The sequence below is a fragment of the Dendrobium catenatum genome, unplaced genomic scaffold (genome assembly GCF_001605985.2).
Source record: "Dendrobium catenatum unplaced genomic scaffold, ASM160598v2 fragScaff_scaffold_976, whole genome shotgun sequence".
Lineage (NCBI taxonomy): Eukaryota > Viridiplantae > Streptophyta > Magnoliopsida > Asparagales > Orchidaceae > Dendrobium > Dendrobium catenatum.
In genome coordinates this window covers 1,079,356-1,102,683 of record NW_021319438.1, presented here as the reverse complement: position 1 = coordinate 1,102,683, position 23,328 = coordinate 1,079,356, and the positions used below count along the sequence as shown (strand labels likewise).

Below are 23,328 nucleotides of genomic sequence, written 5' to 3'. Positions count from 1 at the left end.
TGTCTTTCAGCCTTCACAAATTTTGAGCCATGAATAAATATAGCTAAAATTACAGGTAATGTAGAAGTATTAAAATTTTGTCATTTAATTATATGAAATCTTAGTCATCAAAATTTATGAATCAAATGTGGAAGAAAATGACTCTATTCTTCTAAAATAAATATAATAATTAAGCCACCAATCAACCAAATAATGAATGAATAAATATAAGTTTCAAGAATGGTTAAATAAATTGAGGTGTATGCACTCATTTAATGGAAGTGCTAATTGATATGAAACTTTGTGTAATACATTGATGTGGTCTTGAAGGAGGGATGATTCCGAGCATCAAATTGTTGTAGAAGGGTGCATTCAAAGTGGGAATAATCCTTGAGGTGTTTAGAGAAAGTTGCTTCATGTTTAGGGTGACAATATTTAGCTCGACCCTGATCAAACCAAAAAAATTCTGAGTTCGGGACAACCTGATTTGCAAACGGGCCAGCTCGGGTTTCATTTTATGACTTGTTTCCAATTTCAGGTCAGGTTCGGGTCAACTTGAAAATCCGAAATCAACCCGAAACCGACTCGGGTCACCACCTCGCCCATAACATTCCCGCACTCGCACCCACTCCCTCGCTCGAGCTCGTACCCGCATTCGCCCCCACACTCGCCCCTTCGCCCGCACGCGCTAGCGCTCGCGCCTCACTGCCTTGCGCGTTACTGGGTCGGGTTGGGTAAACTTTGGGGCAAGTCGAGTTCGAGTATGGATTTCTAACTTATTTGTCTAATCGAGACAGGTTCTAGTCGGGTCAATTAAAGGTGGTTCAGCTTCAGGTTGGACCAGAACCCGAACCAAAAACCCATTTTGACACCCCCTAACTTCAAGTGAAGGGCCAAAAGAAAGGTCGAGCTAGCCTTATGGAGAGGCTTAGCTCTAGAGTTCCATGTTTGGTTTTCAAAATAGGGTTGTGTAGCATGGAGGTAGATTTAGAACAATAATTCACTTGGAAAGAGTAAGCGGAATGTTAGGAGATTTGATCTCAATTAATTTATGGGGATCAAAAAGATTTAGGGCTTCTAAGTGGAGGAAAATCAAAAAAATGTCTACGAAAACTAGTTTGAGTTTACAAGACTAAGGGGGGAGATTAAGGCTTCGTTTGGGACAGTTTTCTTACTACTTTTTAAAACAACTTCCTAGTACAAAAATTTCTTGAATTAAAAATTTTATATTAGAAAACTATTTTAGAAAGCAATAACAAACCTGTCCCAAACAAAGCTTAAGAGATTGTTGGGGATTGTAAAGGCTTGGAGATGGTAGGTTGATTTGTGGAGATTAATAAAAATAATTCAAAATTATCTACTATGCAAATAAGATTCTAGCTGTAGCAAGGTAAAAAGATGGTCTTCGATATGGAGCAATTTATCTCAAATAGGTTTAGTAACCTCATGCATATTATTAATGAGCTCCTCCAACCAGGAAGGATTGGATGCAAGGTGGGATTATTTTGAAGTTTTAAAAAATAAACATTTTTATTAATATGATTAACTATCGTTATTTATACATTTATAAAACTGGGAGATTCTTGCAAAACCCAAAACAAGTGCCATTTTACACTTTTTATCTAAAATTCTTATTAAGTTGCTCGCAGTCTTAGAGGTATCAAAGTTTTATCCAACGATGAAGTCTCATATTAGCAACCCGGTGGTCCTCGTCCTTTTTCTGTTCATGTTTATGTTGCGCTTTTGCTATGATGGTTATGTTTAAAAATTGGGTCAACAATTTCATGAACTGCCATAGACTTCAAATTGAAATTGATTTTCTTCTGTTTGAAAATGATATTGTTTGCTTCGAATGAAATTATATGTATGATATATGCATGATATTTAAGTCTTAAGACTGCAAATAGATATATGTAAATACATACTTATCCTTTTAGAAGTATAGACGCCATTTTTCTTTCATGTCTTTCAGCCTCCACAAATTTTGAGGCATGATTAAATATTAGCTAAAATTACAGGTAATGTAGAAGTATTAAAATTTTGTCATTTAATTATATGAAATCTTAGTCATCAAAATTTATGAATCAAATGAGGAAGAAATTGAATCTATTCTTCTAAAATAAATATAATAATTAAGCCACCAATCAACCAAATAATGAATGAATAAATATAAATTTCAAGAATGGTTGAATAAACTATTTTAGAAAGCAATAACAAACCTGTCCCAAACAAAGCTTAAGAGATTGTTGGGGATTGTAAAGGCTAGGAGATGGTAGGTTGATTTGTTGAGATTAAATTTGAAGTGTTCGGTGTGATTTAATAGGTTTAGAGGGTGAAGGAGGATAAGGAGTCTAGAATAGGCCATTAGAAACACTTATTTTTAGGTCATTAGAAACCCTCAGCTGATTGCTCTAAATTAGGGTTTCCATTTTGGTGGTGGTTTTTGAAATGGTTTCAAATAGTTGTAGGAATGTAGAAGAATATGTGGTGTGAGAGGATGAGAGATTGGAACATACATCAACAAAAATAGAAAAAAAAAAAAAAAAAAAAAAAAAAAAGAGATAAGAAGATGCCTAGCACTCCAACCAAAGAGAAGACTAAGAGGTCAGTCACCGAGCTCCAACCTTGGAATATCAGTACTTATTTTTTTTAACATCAAAACTTCTTTCTCATTCATTCCAACAAATATTAAAAGTATTACATCATCTCTAAATTTCAAAATTCAAAAACCTAATGAAATGAGGGAAATTAAATGTTTGCCAAGCCAAAAAAAGAAAGGAAGTGAAATCGCTCAAAATTGCCTTCTATTATGGAGTGCTCGGTCATGCTTGCTTCCAAATGAAACCTAAAGCTAATTAAACGAGGAAGGATGCAATTTGAAATCCTTCCATATGTAGGGAATGAGCTAAATATTGAAGATTCACAATTTTAAATTTTGAATTCAAGCTTTAATCATCATTACAATTTATTTAATTTCCATATGGAGGGAAAGAATTTGATAGAAAACAGCCGCCACAGAGCAGGAAATTGCTGAATTTCAGAGAAATTCAACAAGTTTGATGCAGAAATTCCAAACTTAGTAGAGAAAACAGCAAGATAAAATCTCCAATTCAGTAAAAGAACAAGAAAAACAGCAAACAATACAAGAATCTTCAATTCGAGAGGAAGTTTCAACTCTCCAAATCTCTAGTCAAGCCTAGAGCCCAAAAGCAAAACCCTAGATCTCAAATTCAGCCTCCAAATTCAAGATAACCCTAAACCCTACCCAAAAAGAAATTACTTAAAGCAAAATACAATTAATCAATCCCTAAACAACCCCCAAGTTTGAATTTTCCTCCTAAACCCTTACTCCAATCAATGAGTGGGCCCCACCCCTATTCCGGCCCCCTCTAGGTTTTGCCCCTCTCTTTGGGCCCACCTCCTATAGCAGTGAACCAATCCAGGAGGGACCAATTCAGCTTGGGCCGGCCCAACAGAATTATAGTTTAAATTTTCAATTTTTAAATTTCAACTTTAATCATCATTACATTTTATTTAATTTTCAAATCAAGGCTCTTTTCTCATGCATGGTTGATATAGTCTCTTGTCCATTGATTAAATTTTGAGTTCTTAATCTTGATCTTGTGAAAGGGTAGCGCTTGATTCAATATTGTATGTTTTACTTGATCTAGTGATATTAATCTGGTTTATGTTCTACATGAAAAATGCTACATAGAAATCAAGTCTTGTGCCCAAAGCCTCATGCCTTAATCTATGATCTTAAGTGAATTTCCAATCACTATCAAATAAGATGAACTTTGGTGTGTCATGTCATCAAATATTGTTGTCCACTTAAGTCCTTGCTAACATATCTACTAATAATTTAATAGGAAGAATATGAGTTGACTTTCAGAGTCTATTTACCTCTACATGAACCAGATTGCAGAACAAGAAAAACCACAGCAACCTCTCACTTTCATGTAAAATGGGAAAAGTTTGTTCAACTAGAATTTTGACGTTCAGCTTTGACCATCTAGCAAGTCAAACGTTTAGTAAAAATTTAACAATATCCTTTTTCATGCTTCTAGCAATATTTCTTATCAAAGTCGTCTCTAATCATGTACAAAGTGGATCTCCAAACCTCAACGCACATGCAAAATCAGTTATATCTCAAGCTTCAATACATCTTGAACTTAATCACTAAGTTGTGTCAATTCATATCATTCCATTGAGGTTTATGAATCCAATCTAAAATCACTGGTTGAATTATCATCCTAGTCGTAATAGGCTTATCTCTTTGTGGCACTATCTCATGCAAAAATTATTTCATTTCATGCAATAATTGTTGTTCATGATAAATCATCAAACCTGCACAAACAAGAGACTTCATGTTTAAACCATTTGCATCAATTAATATCTTTGCTTTGATGATAGCAAAATTTGTAAATTATATTCCTTTATCAACTCAAGCAATCACCTCTTTGCAAAATTCATCTCTTTTTAAGTGAAGATATTTTATAAACTCTTACGATCAAAGATAAATATTAAACTTAATATCTCATAAAGATAATGCTTCCAAATCTTCAAAGTAAACATAATTCCTGCCAACTCAAATCCATCATCAATAAAATTCTTCTATTTGTATCTTGAACCGCCTAAAGGCAAAGCTATGACTTATCATTTTACATCAAAAGACAATCTAAGGCCTAATTTGAAGCATCACTACAACACAACAACAACAACAACAACAACAAGCCTTTATCCCACTGTGTGGGGCCGGCTACATGAATCTTTTTTCTCCATTGTGTCTTGTTAAGGGTCAAATTCTCATCTAAATCTAATAAAGAAAAGTTATTTCTAATATTTTCTAACCAAGTGTTTTTAGGTTTACCTCTATCTTTGTTAACATAAGTCAAATCTAATGCATCTACTTTCCTAACCGAGTCATCAGAAGGCCGTCGTTTTATGTGACCAAACCATCTAAGGCGACTCTCTCTAATCTTTTCTTCAACTATAGCTACTCCAATCTTTCACGTATATCTCATTTTGTATCATGTCTTTAAAGTAAAGCCACTCATCCACCTGAGCATCTTCATCTCTGCAACACTTAACTTAATATTATGTTTCTCTTTTAATGGTCAACATTCTGCACCATAAATCATTGTAGCTCTCACTATCATCTTATAGAATTTTCCCTTAAGTTAGAGAGGGTCTTTTCTATCACATAACAAGCCCAATGCATTCCTCCATTTTAACAATGTTATTGTCAGTCCCAAGTCCCTAGATAAGAAAAGTTGAGAGTTACGTCAGGTAGTCGACAACCAGCGTAAAACTTGTCGAATAATCATGACATGAATCCCTCGCTTCACCCAAAGATGGCATCTCCTCTTCTTCACCCAAAAATTCTACCTCCCGATCCTCCCTCATCGTCCCTACATTAGGGTTTCCCCCACTTTCCAGTCCAATCAACGGTGCTCTCGCCTCTGATATTGTCTGTTGGGTGTGAAACTCCAAAAGTTTCTTTATCATTCCTTCTAGGTTGGAATACTTTTCCTCCATTGATGTCATTCTATCCTCAAATGTTGATTTGAGTTAGCCAACTTTTCCTTTAAGACGCTCTTCCAAGGCATTAACTTTCTTTGCACCATAGGTCCCAAAAAAGTGCTCTGATACCAATTTGATAGGAAGTGGATGCACTTTTCACAAAAATCGGCAAATGAAACGCGAAAATTTGAGAAGAACACCCAAAAATAATTTTTATTGAAAGAACTATAAAGAGTATTGGAACTTCAATTGGGGAGGAATAGTGGGCTCTCCCAAATCCCTAGCTGCCTGTTAGAGCCCAAATAACCTAAGAATCAATCTAAATTCAGCAAACTCCAAAACATCCTCCTAAATCACCCTATTGTTAGCTTTAAATAGGCTCCCATAATTCCCTCTCAAATCAACCCCCTTTCCCTAAATAACTCTCTCTCATATTTGAATTCAAATTAGATTTATTTCCCTAATTAATTCCCTCCCAATTGTAATTAAAACTTTTCTAAACAACCCCCCCCGCCCTTAATATCTCATCATCTTCCCTAAATAATTCCCTCTTAAATTTTCAATTCAAATTGGATCTCTTGCTTAAATAATTCCTTCCTAATTATAATTTAAACATTCTTAAATAATTCCCCTTTGATTAAGAACATTCCTAAACAGCTCCCTCTCGATTAGGAAACTTCCTGATTCCCTCCCAATCAAATTAGCCGGTACATCACCATTCCACCAGAAAAGTGGAGCAATGAAATATTTTTGTGATGATAATATCGTGTTTTATGGAGATTTGGTTTATGTCCACAAAGACTAAACGTTTGCTGTTCTACAGATGTGAGGTAATGAGATAGGTTTACATGCTGCTTGATCATGATTAACTTTAATAAAATTTTATTTATAATTACATTTTGTTATCGGGCTTCATTTAAGACAGCATCTCATTTTTTCTACTTCCATGAGCATACGAACTGATTAATGTTGCAGCTCATAATTTTATATGGGAATATAATGATTTAATTTCATATATTATAATAAAAAATAAGTAAAATTGCAACAAATGAAGCATTAATAAGATGTCAATGCAACACAATGCTTCTGACACTTCTAAGTTTCAGAATTATTCTCAAAATATTAGTGAGATAAGTTAATATCTACTTTGCTGTGGTCCCTTGTTGTTTTTAGCTGGATTTCTAATATCTTTGAAAAACTAACATAAATTACATGTAGTAGCAGCAAAAAAATTATATAACAGCATCAATAGGATTACAAAAAATCCAAATACTGTTATCCTATTTGCAAACAAACTGCCTTTAAAATTATTAGAACTATTAACAGTTAGAAAAATTATGATATTAATTAAACAGATCTTGTGCTTTTGTTGCATTAAAAAGTTATAATCATAGCTTTTATTAGAGGTCTGATATTTAAAACAAATGTTATTTAAAGTAAACACAAGATATTCACAATATTCTCATCAAGTTGCAAATAATAAAAATGAAAAATGCCTCAAAAAAATTTGACAAAAAAGTCAAGGAACTCTTTAAACCGTAGAGGGAGAAAATACGGGAACCTTTGCTCAGCTAACCGCACAGGAATTATTATTTTCCCTTTTCTTTGAGCAAATGAATGCTCTCAAATTCATAAGTTATCATCACAGCAAACTCCCGCAACCCCACCGAATTAAAAAACAAATCACAATAGCAAAATAAATAAAATAACACACAAATACAAGAAAGAGAAAGCTCAAAGAACAGAGATACAATAGAATATATGGTCATTACAAACAATAAGCAAAAATTTATGTTGATAAATTCTCATCTTCGCTGCCCTAATATCTTTTCAACCTTTCTTTGTGGATTAAAACAGAAAACAGAACAAAAAATTCAGAGAGAAACCCTAAGTTGGGCTGGAGTTCATGAGATTATTGATCTTGCATCTTTCTGGTATCTTGAGAGAGAGAGAGAGAGAGAGAGAGAGAGATGTGATTTATAAAGGTTTCCTTCATCAACTAACCCTGTGGCCTTTGTTATTTAAATCTTACCCTGTGGTCATCACTACACAGTCCAACTTAGCAAACAAGCAAAGCCTATCTGAAATCCTATTGTTTTTACTTGAGAGTTCCTGCTTGGGAGGGGTGTCTTACACTTGCAAAATTAACCTTGTCGATTGTTGTTTGTGGTTTAAACACATAAAAACTTGATTTCTTGTGTCTTGATGTTTCCTTTAGATTCATTAGCGTAGGTGTTTATCCGTGTTTGTTGAAATAGGTTATTAAATCAGTGCTCAAAGACTAAAAAAAATTTCACCCTTTGCATCATCTTTTAATGCAAAAAGCACTTTCACTTCATTTTATATCTCTTGAATCATAACTTAAAATAGGTTCTATTAGATCAATGTGAGGACTTAAATCAAACTATTGCAGACTTAGAAATAAGGATTAATGTGGAAATGAAATTTTAAAAAATACTTGGGAGACTTAAAAACTATCAATGAGTTGCTGCACTAAATAATGGCAGCATAAAGAATGAATAACATATTTTAAAGCATAGGACTCAGGACCCCATCTGTTACAAACAATTAAACTTACTTACCTCACAGAACAGAGAACAAAAAAAAAAAACTTTAGGAAAATGTCAAAAGACACCACCTAGAAATGAAATTAGAGCTTATAATAACCCATAAAACAATATATAAATTAAAGCCCTCACTTTCGTCATAATGAGCCCAACAAATTTCTAAATACAATAACTCAAATGAAAAAAAATTTAACTGATATTATATGGATTACTAAAGAGCTAACTTTGCTAAAATAAAAATAATTGAACATACAAAAATCTACAAGAACAGATTTATTGCTAAGGAACAAAGAAATAGAAGAATTGTGCATTAGTATGGATATTAATAAATACGATGCTAAATCAAAATACCATACTAGACATCATGATAAAAAAAATTCATGCCAACTTAAACATTAACACAAAGAAAAATACAAAATGAGATGCCAAAAATCAAAATATTATCCTAGGCGTCATGATAAAAAAATGCAATCCAACCTTTAAATTTAACACAAAGAACATGCAAGTCATTGAATATTTAAACATATTTGAATATTTGTTAACTAGAACAAACTATATTGACAGGATTGGCAACTAATAATTTTGTGATTTCCTTCACCTTAAATTAGGAAAGAAGTTGAACGGTTAGATTCTCTTATGAAATCCTCAAACCTTCGAAGATGCTTTTCACAATGCATGGTTAATTTAAAAACCTTAAAAGAACTTTTCTATTAGTTTCAAAACTAAGAGTCTTTCCATTTCTACCTAGAGGGTTTATTGATAAATCCTTACATATTACTTCTCACCTTAAGACTTCTATTGAGACGCCTACATAGAATACTAAGGAAACTATCCGTTTAAATGACATGAAAAGGTCATGTGCAAAATTAATGTAAGGCACATATTTTATTTTCGAAAGAAATCGAAACTAATTAATTTTTTTAAAAAAGTTAGAGATGATACATCTTTTATTTGATGAAGACTTTACTGTTACTGATACCTTCTCTTTTGACTGTTATGAGATGTTTATCTTTTGCAAAACATGTTTATGGGGATTATAGACATGAATATTTTTTATATGTATGTCACTTGTGTTGAGAAGAAGTTTATATTATCATTGGTGGTAATAGTACGATGAATTCCATCTTTATTCGTGCACTCACAAGAGACACGAGTTAAAATTAAACACGAGCCCGAACCTGAGTCATTCCATGTTAATTGGGACAATCATGCATATTCATTTGTAACTAATATTTGCTTAGTACCCATTACACTAGGCAGTCATGAAGATCACATATACTATAATGTCTCTCTCATGGACAAGGCACATTCTTTTAGGCAGACTATGATTATAACAACATTTATGTTTACAAACACGCACAAAAGAACATATTGTTCGTAGTTGGCTCTCATATTGCCTCCTCTTCCTCACCAACTACATTAAACATCATTCTAATAATCCTACCTTACCGACTCCTAATTTGGATCCTAAGGTTTACAATAAATATATAACAACAACAACAATATCAAGCTTTTGTCCCACTACGTGTGGTCGGCTACATGAATCCTTGTTCTCTAGTGTCCTGTTAAAAGTCAAATTCTCGTTTAAATCTAATAAAGAAATATCATTTCTAATATTTTTTAACCAAGTCTTTCTAGATATACCTATATCTTTCTTAACATAAGTCAAATATAATACCGCTACTTTTCTAACCGGTCATCGAAGGGCCGTCATTTTATGTGACCAAACCATCTAAGGCGACTTCCTCTAATCCTATCTTCCACTGGAGCTACTCCAACCTTTTCACGTATATGCTCATTTCATATCCTATCTCTAAGGGTAAAGCCACTCATCCACCTAAGCATCCTCATCTCTGCAACACATAACTTAGTATTATGCTTCTCTTTTAATGGCCAACATTCAACACCATAAAGCATTGCAAGCCTCACCATCTTATAGAATTTTCCCTTAAGTTTGAGAGGGACTTTCTATCACACAACAAGCCCGATACATTCCTCCACTTCAACCATCCAATTAGAATTCTGCTGATAATATCCCCATCTACTTCACCATCACTTTGAACAACATATCCAAGATAGCTAAAATGTGTACTCTTATTAATGTCTTGATCGCCCAAAGTCACAATCCTCACACTAGGTCTATTACTACTAAACTTACACTCCATATATTCAGTTTTAGATCTACTCAAGAGAAAACCTTTAGACTATAGTAAACAATCTATATCAAAGAAAACCTATGCATTAATTGACCCCAAGGCACATTCTATTCATACACTCATTCAGCTAGTCACGCAAGGCATTAGCATGCAGTATGATCAATGACAAAGGAAATTGAAACAAAATACATTATTTCATAATAACAAATAGTGAATCAAAAAAGTATAACTTACAAGAAAAGATTATCAAATATGAAAACAGTTCAATGATACTTACAATGTAGTAAAGTTCATAAGAATTCATGTGTAAAATGACAACCACTACATTTAAGTGCCAAATCACCTAGTTGAATACATACTATATATATAGCTAAAAATGACAAATTAGTCATTTGTTATTATATGTGTTATGCATGGTCGGTTATGTGTGATACCCTAAATAGGGAAAAGATTTTCACAACCTAATGAGTCCAATAACCGCCAAGAGAGCCATCACACTATAGATATGTCAACCCAGGTAACCATTTATATCCATAAATAGGTACCATCAATATTTCACATCCATCAATCATATGACTACAAGTTATATCCATGTTATGTTAAGAACAATGTGATATACCAAAGTATTAATGAACAAAATTAACACAATTTATTATATCAACAAAATTATATGTGAGGTGTGAGCAAAATCTATTCCGCATTAACTAAGTCAATGCATATGCAAAACAATTTATGATATCATATGAATCATTTCAAAATATTTGGATTTGTGAAGCAATAAATAAGATAAACCTAACTACACATCATATAGGATATTAATATGAATATTAAATTTTCTACAAATATGACAGGCATGATTGGAAATCTATTAAACATAGAAGTAAATCTAAAACAACTGAAAAATATAATTCCCCTCAAGCTACCAATCTCAACTCAAAACAACGGATCTTTCGAGACCCTAATAACTGCACACAAGACTAGAACAAACTAGAAAGCCCTAAATAACAAAGATTCGCACAAGTAACACACTAATGTGTATTGAACTACAATAAGTATTTACGCTAAAATACATAGAAATATGAAAAAGAAATCAGTAGCATTAATTATTCCCCAAATCCAAGATGCCATCAAAACTAAGCCAAGATTAAATAATTTTAAGATAAATCTAAATAAGATGATCTTTATGTGAAAACTTCAGGCATAACTAATATAGGTAATTAGTAATCATATTTTTCCATCTAATTAAAAAATATGATAATAACAAAAATAAATAATCTAAACCTTTTGTATTCAATCATCCGCTAGGCAACGAATTTAATAATTCCAACTGCATAACTCACCTCTTATGAGTCTTTCGTATAAAGGCCAACGGACTTTCTCGCGTCGTGGAAGGAGTCACTGTAGCTGCTTGACTCGTCAGCGAAGAAGAAGAACAACAAAGAAGAGGAGTGGCGTTGACGATTAAGGGCTTGCGGCGGCGTCTCCTTGAGGTTCAAAATGGAATGTTAGTGAACGACTACGAAGACAAAGACGGAAGACTAGCGGCAGCTGTCGACGTCGATTGAAGAGGACGATATGAGGATAGGGCTCGCATGGCTGGCTGTTTTGTGGGGTCTGGTACAGATTGTGGAAACGAGGACGAAGGGATTCAGTAACACAAGGGAAGGAAGAATCGCCTGCTTCAATGCTGGAGATTACGAACATGCTATATGCGATTAAAACCCTAATCAGAACTATTTATATAGATCCAAGGGGAGTGTCGGGCCGCGCCCGGATGACTAGTGCGCGGGCAGTTCAAGTGTTTTTTTTTTTAAAGGTTATATTCGTTTGTGACTATCGTGTCAATATTTGGACAATGCCTTAAAATTTTATTGGAATTTGACTCAAAAATTTTATGTTATGATTAACTCGGACCCAAAATAGGTCGGAATTGATTTCAACAATTCAATCCATTCCAAAAATCGAGTTAGGCTCCGGTTGACCCGTTGATCCGAAATTGACCTACTTTTTACATGAAACCCCATTTCTTGACTAATTTTTTTACCCAAAAGCAGAGATTGATCCGTTCTTTGAGTCGGCCACAAGTCATTTGGGTCGTGTCGGGTTGACCTAAACCCAAAGCGAGCCTGGTCCTGATCCGAAAAACTGACCTGTTTACAAAACTTGTCGGTTTGGATTGACCCGAATAGTACCGGTCAGTTCCGGGTTCGACCGGAACCCAACCCATGACCCAAAATTGACACTCCTATTTGTGATGGCTTTTTTACTGCTTCTTAAAGTAATATTTTAGTGCAAAAATTTTAATTTTAAATACAAAAACTTTCTTAGAGCAACTTTTTAACAAAAAATTAAAATTTTGTACTAAAATATTACTTTATGAAGCATTAAGAAAGTCATCTTGAATGAAGCATTAATTCCTCTTACAACTTTTTAATAATTCTAGTTAATACATTTGTTCTTTAAGAGATTCTTTCAATACCAATACTGATCAATACCAAACAATACCTACCAATACCGAGCAATACATAGCAAAAATCGGGGTATTGCTCGGTATTGCGAGGTATTGGTCTTGACAAAATGTTATTTCTCGTTGTCGAGCAATACCGAGCAATACATAGCAATATACTGGTCTGCACAAATCAACTAATACATAGCAATATCGGGGTTCCAGTCGGGCCGGGTCGTCGGGCCGCGCGGTAAAGAGTAAGAGCACGTGGCGACATTTTATTGGCGTCTGAATATAGAGCTACTTCAGGTGTCCTGACCAAATAAAATTTCCTCTTCTACCTCGAGTGACAAGCCACTTCAAATGAACGAAAGGCTTGTATTATTGTTTTTATTTCTTTGATATATAAATTGAAACAATCATCATCCATTTGAATTATAGTAGTCATATGATATAGTAAGAATGAGACCGAAGGAGAGCTATAGGTTCAAAATAATTTAGATTTATAACCTCTATATTCAACATTTAGGTTTCGTTTGAGACAACTTTCTTACTGCTTAAAGCAGTCTTTTAGTACAAAATTTTTCATTTTTGTACTAAAAAGTTGTTTTAAAAAGCAGCAAGAAAGCCGTCCCAGACGAAACCTTAATCTTTATTCAAACAAAGTTTGAACATATATTTTAAATATTAAAGGTAAAATCAAATTTGAACAATGTTTTTATTTCATTAGAACCATTTTTTCTGATTATTTTGTATGAAATTGATTCATATAAATTACTTTGCTATTTATATAGATTTCCGAACTAACAATACAAGAAGAGAAGCATTAAGCTACTCATGTCACATGAGACTAGGGGTGCAATGGACAAAGTTTGAAAGCATTGATCTTCTTAGGAGAGTTAAAAAATCTCTCTTTATCAAAATTTCAATGCTCATTTGTTGTGATTCTTTGAGGCCCTATTTCATCCGCTTGTGATGATCATGGTTAAAGATTAAGAGAATAATGAGTAGGCTAATTGTATTCAAAATTGGAGATAAGAATACAATATTTAGAATTGTTAGATTTTATTTGATTGTTGGCTTGGAGTTCTTTCAATTTGTATCCAATGTTAAACTTAAGGATATGACAAGAATTAATGGGCTAATTGATAACTAACTAAATAAAGACCACTATTTTAAGAATGTATTTATGAAGTGCACTAAGGCGGAATGATATAAATAAATTATGTATATGTTTTCTTATACATAATGCTATGTTAAGTAAGAAGAAATATAATATTATTTTCACTAAAATGATTGCATTAATTGAAGATGAATAAATATTCTTTAACACACATGAGATAAAGTATCATTCAAGAAAACACTAAATTGACTAAATATGGATGTGTTGCACTTTAAGAGAAAGTCCTGAGAAAAGTGTGTCGATGCCTAGTCTTTTATCACTGACTATGCCATATAATTACATGACTAGGCTTATGAATAATCTCAAAAATCGAAAGAGTATTTGGTGTAACACCTCAACATCTAAATTTGAAAGTATTGTCTATTATATCTCTTAAATTAATCTACTAGAATTTCTAATAATTCATTAATATAAATATGTCAAGTGGAAGCAACTATAAATCATGTGTATCATAATTCAATTCATAATAGCAGGAATTCAATCACTATACCAATCTATCTTTTATACTTCTAACTATAAAATAATAAAATAAAACCTAAAAATATGATAATAACAAAAATAAATAATCTAAACCTTTTTTTATTCAATCATCCGCTAGGCAACGAATTTAATAATTCCAACTGCATAACTCACCTCTTATGAGTCTTTCGTATAAAGGCCAACGGACTTTCTCGCGTCGTGGAAGGAGTCACTGCAGCTGCTTGACTCGTCGGCGAAGAAGAAGAAGAACAAAGAAGAGGAGTGGCGTTGACGATTAAGGGCTTGCGGCGGCGTCTCCTTGAGGTTCAAAATGGAATGTTAGTGAACGACTACGAAGACAAAGACGGAAGACTAGCGGCAGCTGTCGACGTCGATTGAAGAGGACGATATGAGGATAGGGCTCGCATGGCTGGCTGTTTTGTGGGGTCTGGTACAGAATGTGGAAACGAGGACGAAGGGATTCAGTAACACAAGGGAAGGAAGAATCGCCTGTTTCAATGCTGGAGAATACGAACATGCTAAATGCGATTAAAACCCTAATCAGAGCTATTTATACAGATCCAAGGGAGTGACGGGCCGCGCCCGCATGAATAGTGCGCGGGCGGTTCAAGTGTTTTTTTTTTTAAGGTTATATTCGTTTGTGACTATGGTGTCAACTGTCAATATTTGGACAATGCCTTAAAATTTTATTGGAATTTGACCTAAAAATTTTATGTTAAGGTCAACTCACATTCAAAATGGGTCGGATTTGATTTCAACAATTCAATCCGTTACAAAAATAGAGTTAGGCTCCGGTTGACCCTTTGATCCGAAATTGACCTACTTTTTACATGAAACCCCGTTTTCGACTAATTTTTTTACCCAAAAAGTAGAGATTGATCCATTCTTTGAGTCGGCCACAAGTCATTTGGGTCGTGTCGGGTTGACCTAAACCCAAAGCGAGCCGGGTCCTGATCCGAAAAACTGACCCGTTTACAAAACTTGTCGGTTTGGACTTTGGATTGACCCGAATAGTATCGGGTCAGTTCCGAGTTCGACCGAAACCCGACCCATGACCCGAAATTGACACTCCTATTTGTGATGGCTTTTTTACTGGTTCTTAAAGTAATATTTTAGTGCAAAAATTTTAATTTTAAATACAAAAACTTTCTTATAGCAACTTTTTAACAAAAAAATAAATAAATTTTGTACTAAAATATTATTTTATGAAGCACTAAGAAAGTCGTCTTGAATGAAGCATTAATTCCTCTTACAACTTTTTAATAATTCTAGTTAATACATTTGTTCTTTAAGAGATAACAATAAAAATTGAAATTTTGATTGTACATACATGCAAATTATACACATAATAATATAAATATAGTCATAATATTTTTTTTAAAATATGACCAAATTTTTATTTCAAATTAAGATGTCCTTATAATAAAAATATAGTGCATAGTATTTTATGATAATGACAACATTTGAACCAAAAAAGTTGCTCTAGTATCACCTTTAAGCATCATATTTATCTTCCAAATAGCTTCTATCTTCTACGAACTTTTATTAGGTTAGGACACCTGACGTAGCTCTACATCCGGACGCCAATAAAATGTCGCCACGTGCTCTTACTCTTTACCCGCGGCCCGACGACTCAACCTCGGACCGGAACCAGGTATTGCTATGTATTTATCGATATTGCTAGGTATTGCTTGGCAATAACGAGAAATACCGCTCTTTCAATACCAATACTGATCAATACCAAACAATACCTACCAATACCGAGCAATACATAGCAAAATCGGGGTATTGCTCGGTATTGGTCTTGACAAAATGTTATTTCTCGTTGTCGAGCAATACCGAGCAATACATAGCAATATACTGGTCTGCACAAATCAACTAATACATAGCAATATCGGGGTTCCAGTCGGGCCGGGTCGTCGGGCCGCACGGTAAAGAGTAAGAGCACGTGGCGACATTTTATTGGCGTCTGAATATAGAGCTACTTCAGGAGTCGTGACCAAATAAAATTTCCTCTTCTCCCTCGAGTGACAAGCCACTTCAAATGAACGAAAGGCTTTCTTCTACCTCGAGTGACAAGCCACTTCAAATGAACAAAGGGCTTGTATTATTGTTTTTATTTCTTTGATATATAAATTGAAACAATCATCATCCATTTGAATTATAGTAGTCATATGATATAGTAAGAATGAGACAGAAGGAGAGCAATAGGTTCAAAATAATTTAAATTTAACCTCTATATTCAACATTTAGGTTTCGTTTAAGACGACTTTCTTACTACTTAAAGTAGCTTCCTAGTACAAAAATTTTCATTCTTGTACTAAAAAATTGTTTTAAAAAACAGCAAGAAAACCGTCCCAAAATAAACCTTAATCTTTATTCAAACAAAGTTTGAACATATAGTTTAAATATTAAAGGTAAAATCAAATTTTAACAATATTTTTATTTCATTAAAACCATTTTTTCTGATTATTTTATATGAAATTGATTCATGTAAGTTACTTGGCTATTTATATAGATTTCCCAACTAACAATACAAGAAGAGAAGTATTAAGCTACTCATGTCACATAAGACTAGGGGTGCAATGGACAAAGTTTGAAAGTATTGATCTTTTTAGGAGAGTTAAAGAATCTCTCTTTATGCAAAATTTCAATGCTCCTTTGTTGTGATTCTTTGAGGCCCTATTTCATCAGCTTGTGATGATCATGATTAAAGATTAAGAGGATAATGAGTAGGCTATTGTATTCAAAATTGGAGATAAGAATACAATATTTAGAATTGCTAGATTTTCTTTGATTGTTGGTTTGGAGTTTCTTTGAATTTCCATCCAAAGTTAAAGTTAATGAGATGTAAAGAAGTAATGGGTTAATTGATAACTAACTAAATAAAGACCACCATTTTAAGAATGTATTTATGAAGTGCACTAAGAGGGATGATATAAATAAATTATGTATCTGTTTTCTTATACATAATGCTATGTTAAGTAAGAAGAAATATAATATTTTTTTCACTAAAATGATTGCATTAATTGAAGATGAATATATATTCTTTAACACACATGAGATAGATTATCATTCAAGAAAACACTAAATTGACTAAATATGGATGTGTTGCACTTTAAGAGAAAGACCAGAGAAAAGAGTGTCGCGACTTAGTCTCCTACCACTGACTGTGCCATATAATTACATGACTAGGCTTATGAATAATCCCAAAAATTGAAAGAGTATTTGATGTAACACCTCAACATCTAAATTTGAAAGTATTGTCTATTATATCTCTTAAATTAATCTACTAGAGTTTCTAATAATTCATTAATATAAATATGTCAAGTGGAAGCAACTATAAATCATATGTATCATAATTCAATTCATAATAGCAGGAAATCAATCTATCTTTTATACTTCTGACTATAAAATAATAAAATAAAACCTAAAAATCCTAACCTATCTCAAACAATTAGGTTCTGACCCAATCCTGAAAATATGTAAAAGCTACCAGGTAAGCTAACAACTTAGTTACCAAAATCTACAACCACAATCATTGCAAGACAATGGAAACCGTATGCTTGAAATTTCTCAATCAATATCAGTTTAACATGTAGCAGTAAGAAAAAATGGGAATTAATAGAAACAATGTAATTTCATATGAACAATGAAAATCAATATAAACAATGTAATTTGTAATTGGTGATGAATATGTTATGCTATTCTTATACCCATCAGATTCAAAATAATTTATATATGACTTTACGTAGATCAGTACACCTATCACTAAGAAAATATTCACCATTCTACATCTATCATAAGCATGTCATACAATATATATGCTTGTGTGTTATGTTCTATATCCAATGTAATGTATATAATACAGGGTATCATGTATAACATGTAGTTCTCATGTATTATATGCATTTATATTAATCTTATTATATAATTATATTAGTCATATATTAACATATCTTGAATCATATTCTTATTACAGTACATCATATCATTTATGCAAGTTTTCATATATGTTCATGTTGTATGCATATACAAGCAATATAGAATATCTAGCAACCTGTGGCGTTTTCTTGTATAAAGCCCTGTAGACTAATCCTACATAAATAAGTTGTAATCAAATCAATCATGTTGTCAGGAATCAACCACTTATTATGTAAGAAAAGTCAGATGATTTTTATATAAGAAGTCACCATTAATTTATACATATCATATCATATCAGACAGTCTCCTTATACCTTTCTTTTTTTTTAGTCTCCTTATACCTTCATTTTCATGTTAGCGATGATTACACTATGAATCTTATTTAAATAAAAACTCATCGGGCCACCCTACTATATAGGATAACATGTCTCCATTCAACATGAATTAGCAAATAATTTTTACTCACCATTTATTTATTTTACACATTTCACATCATTTAGAACATACTAACAAACATCATATATGTCAAATTCAATTATCATTATACTCATTAGTATACATGTAATATGCCAAGGATGTATAGTTGACTAAGTGAATAATAAATATATGCATACCATGTATTTTATGTTTAAATACAATAAATTGGCTTGTGATCATTTTGTACTTAGTATTATACCACTTATTTCAATTAAAATGATATATATATATAGACACACACACACACACAAAATCACGATGTAAAATTTTAATGTTAACGAGTCAAAATGTTTGAGATTATAATATTCACCACATATCATAAGTTATGCGGTGAAAAATTGCTAAAATGAGTGATATTACATTTTAATCAATTTTATAGAGAAGAAAATAAGTAAAACACAAAATCACTTAAAATAGAGGTATCGTTAGAGTTACCTTCTTTAATCATAGCACTTTTTATAACTTGAGCGATAAAAAATATTGGCATGATGTAAACTTTTTCGTTCATTACTCATCCCTTCTCTCTCTTCCTTCACTCTAACAAAACCATGAAAACAAGAGATTTTGGGATAGCTCAGGGTTTATATTAAATAGAGTGGTTCATTAAGATATTTTAAAAAAATTACGAATCCATCGCCACAGAACTATAGATCCAGCGCCACAGCGCTTCCTCAAATTCCCAAAAAATTTAGAGCTTAGCGCCATAGTGCTCACTCAGCAAAATTTTAGAATTATAGGGAATTTAAATTTAAGGTTGTTAAACTTTGAGAGAGTATAATTAGATATGTTTTTTAATTAATTAAATTAAATTAATTATAAACTTGAATTAACTTTTGGATTAATAGATCGTACAATACGATTTAATTAATAGATAATTCAAGTATTCAATTTTCATCCCTCTTGTGAGTGCATTCTTGATTTTCTTGCTAGCATACACCTAATTACATAAAAGATTAAAAAAATAATACAAACTCTTATTATAATTTTAAATAGACTTAGCATTGCATTTTCTTTAGTTCGCTTCTTTGATCCAACTCTGTGTATGTTGCATTTGAAATGTTAGTAGCACACAAAATAAATTGGTAATATATGTAAGGCATAAAATAGTAAATGATTAAGAAAATAATATTTTTAATCATCAAAATAATAGATCGAGCTCCTTGAATTCAACAAATTCATGAGTACATTTCACCAAATCCTAACATATTTTAAAAGAGTATTATAACTCTTAAAAAGACATTGTCATATCATTGAATTGTCTTAGAATCCAAGCTTACATTATTACATTTTTTCTAATCAACATAAGCAAAACTCTTTAACGAAGAGTTTCTTAATAATATGATATATCCTTATAGCTAAAATAAACTCTATTTGATCCTTATATATTTCTAAGAAATTTTATATGATGCCATCTTTTTTTTATTCTCATAAGGAGGGGTTAATTTTCTATCTGTGACAATAAAATTTTTTCTTTACAGAAGTGATGTTTTTTTACCTTGTAACTCCACATTGATAAACATATATTGAATGGGAAAGGTTGGAAAATCAAACCAATTAAATACAAACTATTTGATATCCTTAATAATATTAGCAATAGTGCTTTGTAGTAAACATGGAGAATTAGAAGTCACTTTGACATTTTCATGCTACAATTAGAAGATAAGGGAGGAATACTGGTTATTATAGAAGAGAACTACGCTATATTGACAAAAAAACATGCAAACAATTTTTAGTGCTAGTTGATTGATCTTATGTAGGTGAACAACCTTGTCATATCATATTCAACTTGATTCAAATGACTGAATTGTCTCTTAAACATGAGGTATATGATTACGGTATTAAGAGACATATTGAGAGGATGCAATGAATGATAACTTAGATTTTCCCAAAATGATCGGACTGTTGTTGAGATGAATCCATAATAACAAGGATCACCCACCGTTGCTTAGCTCGGTTGGGTACCCTCAATCTACGTTTGTTTCCCTTCGAGCGACAGCGCCTCTTAAATGGGGCCCATGAAGTGCGTGTCAGGAGGTGGTCGGTTCCTTTTCTAGGTAGCCGAGGATTAGTCACGCCTCCAAGCACCTCTACGGGGGTGGCAGTGGGTGGATACCCCGTTCTAAAAAAAAACATCAACAAAGATCAATAAAGGATTAAAGAAGCCAAGAATACTTAAATGTCGAGAACACCAAATATTCATTAACAAATGATTTGTTGGTGAGTTACTTCACGCTAATAGTCAAAGACAACGTTGTCTTTCCGCATTATTATTGTTTAAATATATAATTTCTTATACTATATTTTAGTTACTTCATACTAATAGTCAAAGACAGCGTTGCCTTCCCGCATTATTATTGTTTAAATATATAATTTATTATACTATATTTTATGGCCATTTGTATCTTATGTAATGGGGTACTTGCACATAAATGCTATTGATACGGCATCACAAAATTATCTTGATCAGGCACGAATCTCGAGGCAAAAGCTAGATGAAAACTTCAAAAATTAATTTTGGGAGCACCTGAACTCCGATTTTAGCGAGCTTACAGTCAAACTGAGCGTCTTGGAAATATGAACCCAACGACACCAAATTCAACTCAATCCGAGTCCAAATAAGTCTGAATCAAGGACCCGAAGCGCTGTTGGAAGGTTCAAACCGCAATTTGAGTTACCAAACGGTCTCCGATTTTAACAAGCTTATACTCGAATCGAGCGGCTCGACGAGACAAATCCAAAAAGTCCAAGATCGCCAAATTCCAACATCATTAAGACTTCCAAATGTCCAATGAACGGTGCATAATCAAAGGATTCGATATCAGCCGTCCATTCAAATCACTCCCAATTCGCCCTTGATCTCACGCCTTTTTACGAGCCATGCCACTCCAGAAAAACTATAAATAGAGCCCTCATTCTACGCAAAGGGGACTCAAGTGAAGAGAGAGAAGAGGAAGAGAAGGAGGAGAAGGAAGAAGCTCTTCCTCGACCACCGTCGGAGCTCTTCCTGCTGCCTGAAGACGCCGGAACTCTGCCGGATTTTCGCGAAACGTCGGGAATTTGCAGAATTTTGTAACTTTGTGAGAAGTTGATTGTAAATTGATCGTCTTGATTTTTAAGACGGATCAAACTTTGTACTTCAAATAAATACCAGTGGAACTTTGCAACTGGGAGAGGCCCCGTGGTTTTTTCCCTCTTTCGGGTTTTCCACGTAAAAACCTTGGTGTTCACTTCTCTTTTCTGCTTGTGTGCTGAATACTCGTACAACGCTAGGACGCAAATTTACAAACTCTAACGCCGCGTATATTATAGCACACAACAGTTATAGAAGAATGCGATGGAGCTATGATGAGGGAATCTTTACATATAAGAGAGATAATTTTTATGTTTGAATCACTATAAGATAGAAAAAAAATAAATAATTCTGATTTTTTTAGTAATTTAATGGGTGCATTATCTTATAAGAAATAATAATTTTTTTATTTCAAGAAAGAATATTTCTCATAAAATTATAATAATTTTATAAGAAATCTAATTCTTTAAAATAATGAAATATTTTAAAGAATTATATTAAATTGTCTATTACATATATATTAAAGATTACGTTTAAAAAAAATGGTCTGTACATTATTTGTCTATTATATTATTTGGGATATTATTAATTAGGGGATTTACATATATATCATTTTATTTGATATTATTTACATATGAAATTTTAATATAATATTTTTATCTCTTATATACAATTTTAATATCAAATACATCACTTTTATATTTTATTCTTATCACTCATAATATTTTATAAATTTTAATATTTTATATTATGTATTGATATTTATTTTATAGGTGTAGATATGTAATATTAAAATTTTAGATATTAAATATGTAAATATGAAATAAAACGATATTTATGGAAATCCGCCGTTAACATCTTATTTATTTTCTCGGTGTTTCAAAATTGGTAAAACTGAAGGCAGATTCTTTGCTTCGTGTACTTTCCTTTTTCACCATCCATGCTTCATTCGTCTTCCCGAAACCCTAAATGCTGCATTTGCGATCAATCGAATACTTCATATACAGATAGGCTTCAGAAGCCTCTAGTCCAAGGAGCCCGCCATGGACGACGGAAGCACCACCGCCGCCAACGTCGCGGGAGCCATCGCCGTTTCACTTGACCCCGCTTCCTCTCTCGATGCCCGGAGAGCCGCCGTTGCTTACCTTGAATCCGTCAGCATTCTCATCCCATTTCCTCTTTCTTTCGGTTTTCATCTTGTGCTCTTTGACGCTGCTGAAAATTGCGACTTTTCTAGTCTTTGCCATCGAAGTGCAGTGACTGATATAAGTTCTTTTGGTCCGATTATTTCCTTAATTTTCTTTGACTGTTCGCGGGAGTTTCGCATGGATAATAATGGTTTTGTTTTTTAAATATTTTGACTCGACTCAAGTCTGATGTTCTGGTTTATTTGAAGTTACTGAACATGTTTTGAAAAACTATGAGTTTTGTAGGTTTTTTTGGTTGATTGGATGAATTTTGGATGGCCCAATAGCCCATTTTTGCGAAATTTTGAATTTTCCTAAAACTGGCGAATTCCTTAC

The 23,328-nt window shown here is 32.9% G+C and overlaps 1 protein-coding gene and 1 non-coding gene across 2 annotated transcripts in view; one reads left to right on the top strand and one right to left on the bottom strand.

Annotated features, from left to right (window-relative positions):
• Positions 1-7,065: 7,065 nt before the first annotated feature.
• On the bottom strand, positions 7,066-7,153 carry LOC114580355. Its single transcript, XR_003701730.1, has one exon. It is a non-coding gene; the product is annotated as a small nucleolar RNA snoR128 (small nucleolar RNA).
• Positions 7,154-22,688: 15,535 nt separating this feature from the next.
• The window catches only part of LOC110101614 (protein HASTY 1), a 45,745-nt gene continuing 45,105 nt past the window's right edge, over positions 22,689-23,328 (top strand). Inside the window, exon 1 of the mRNA XM_020829580.2 lies at positions 22,689-22,959. Within this exon, the coding sequence (XP_020685239.1) occupies positions 22,849-22,959 (111 nt within the window). The 5' untranslated portion in view covers positions 22,689-22,848. The remainder of the gene's footprint in view (positions 22,960-23,328) is intronic.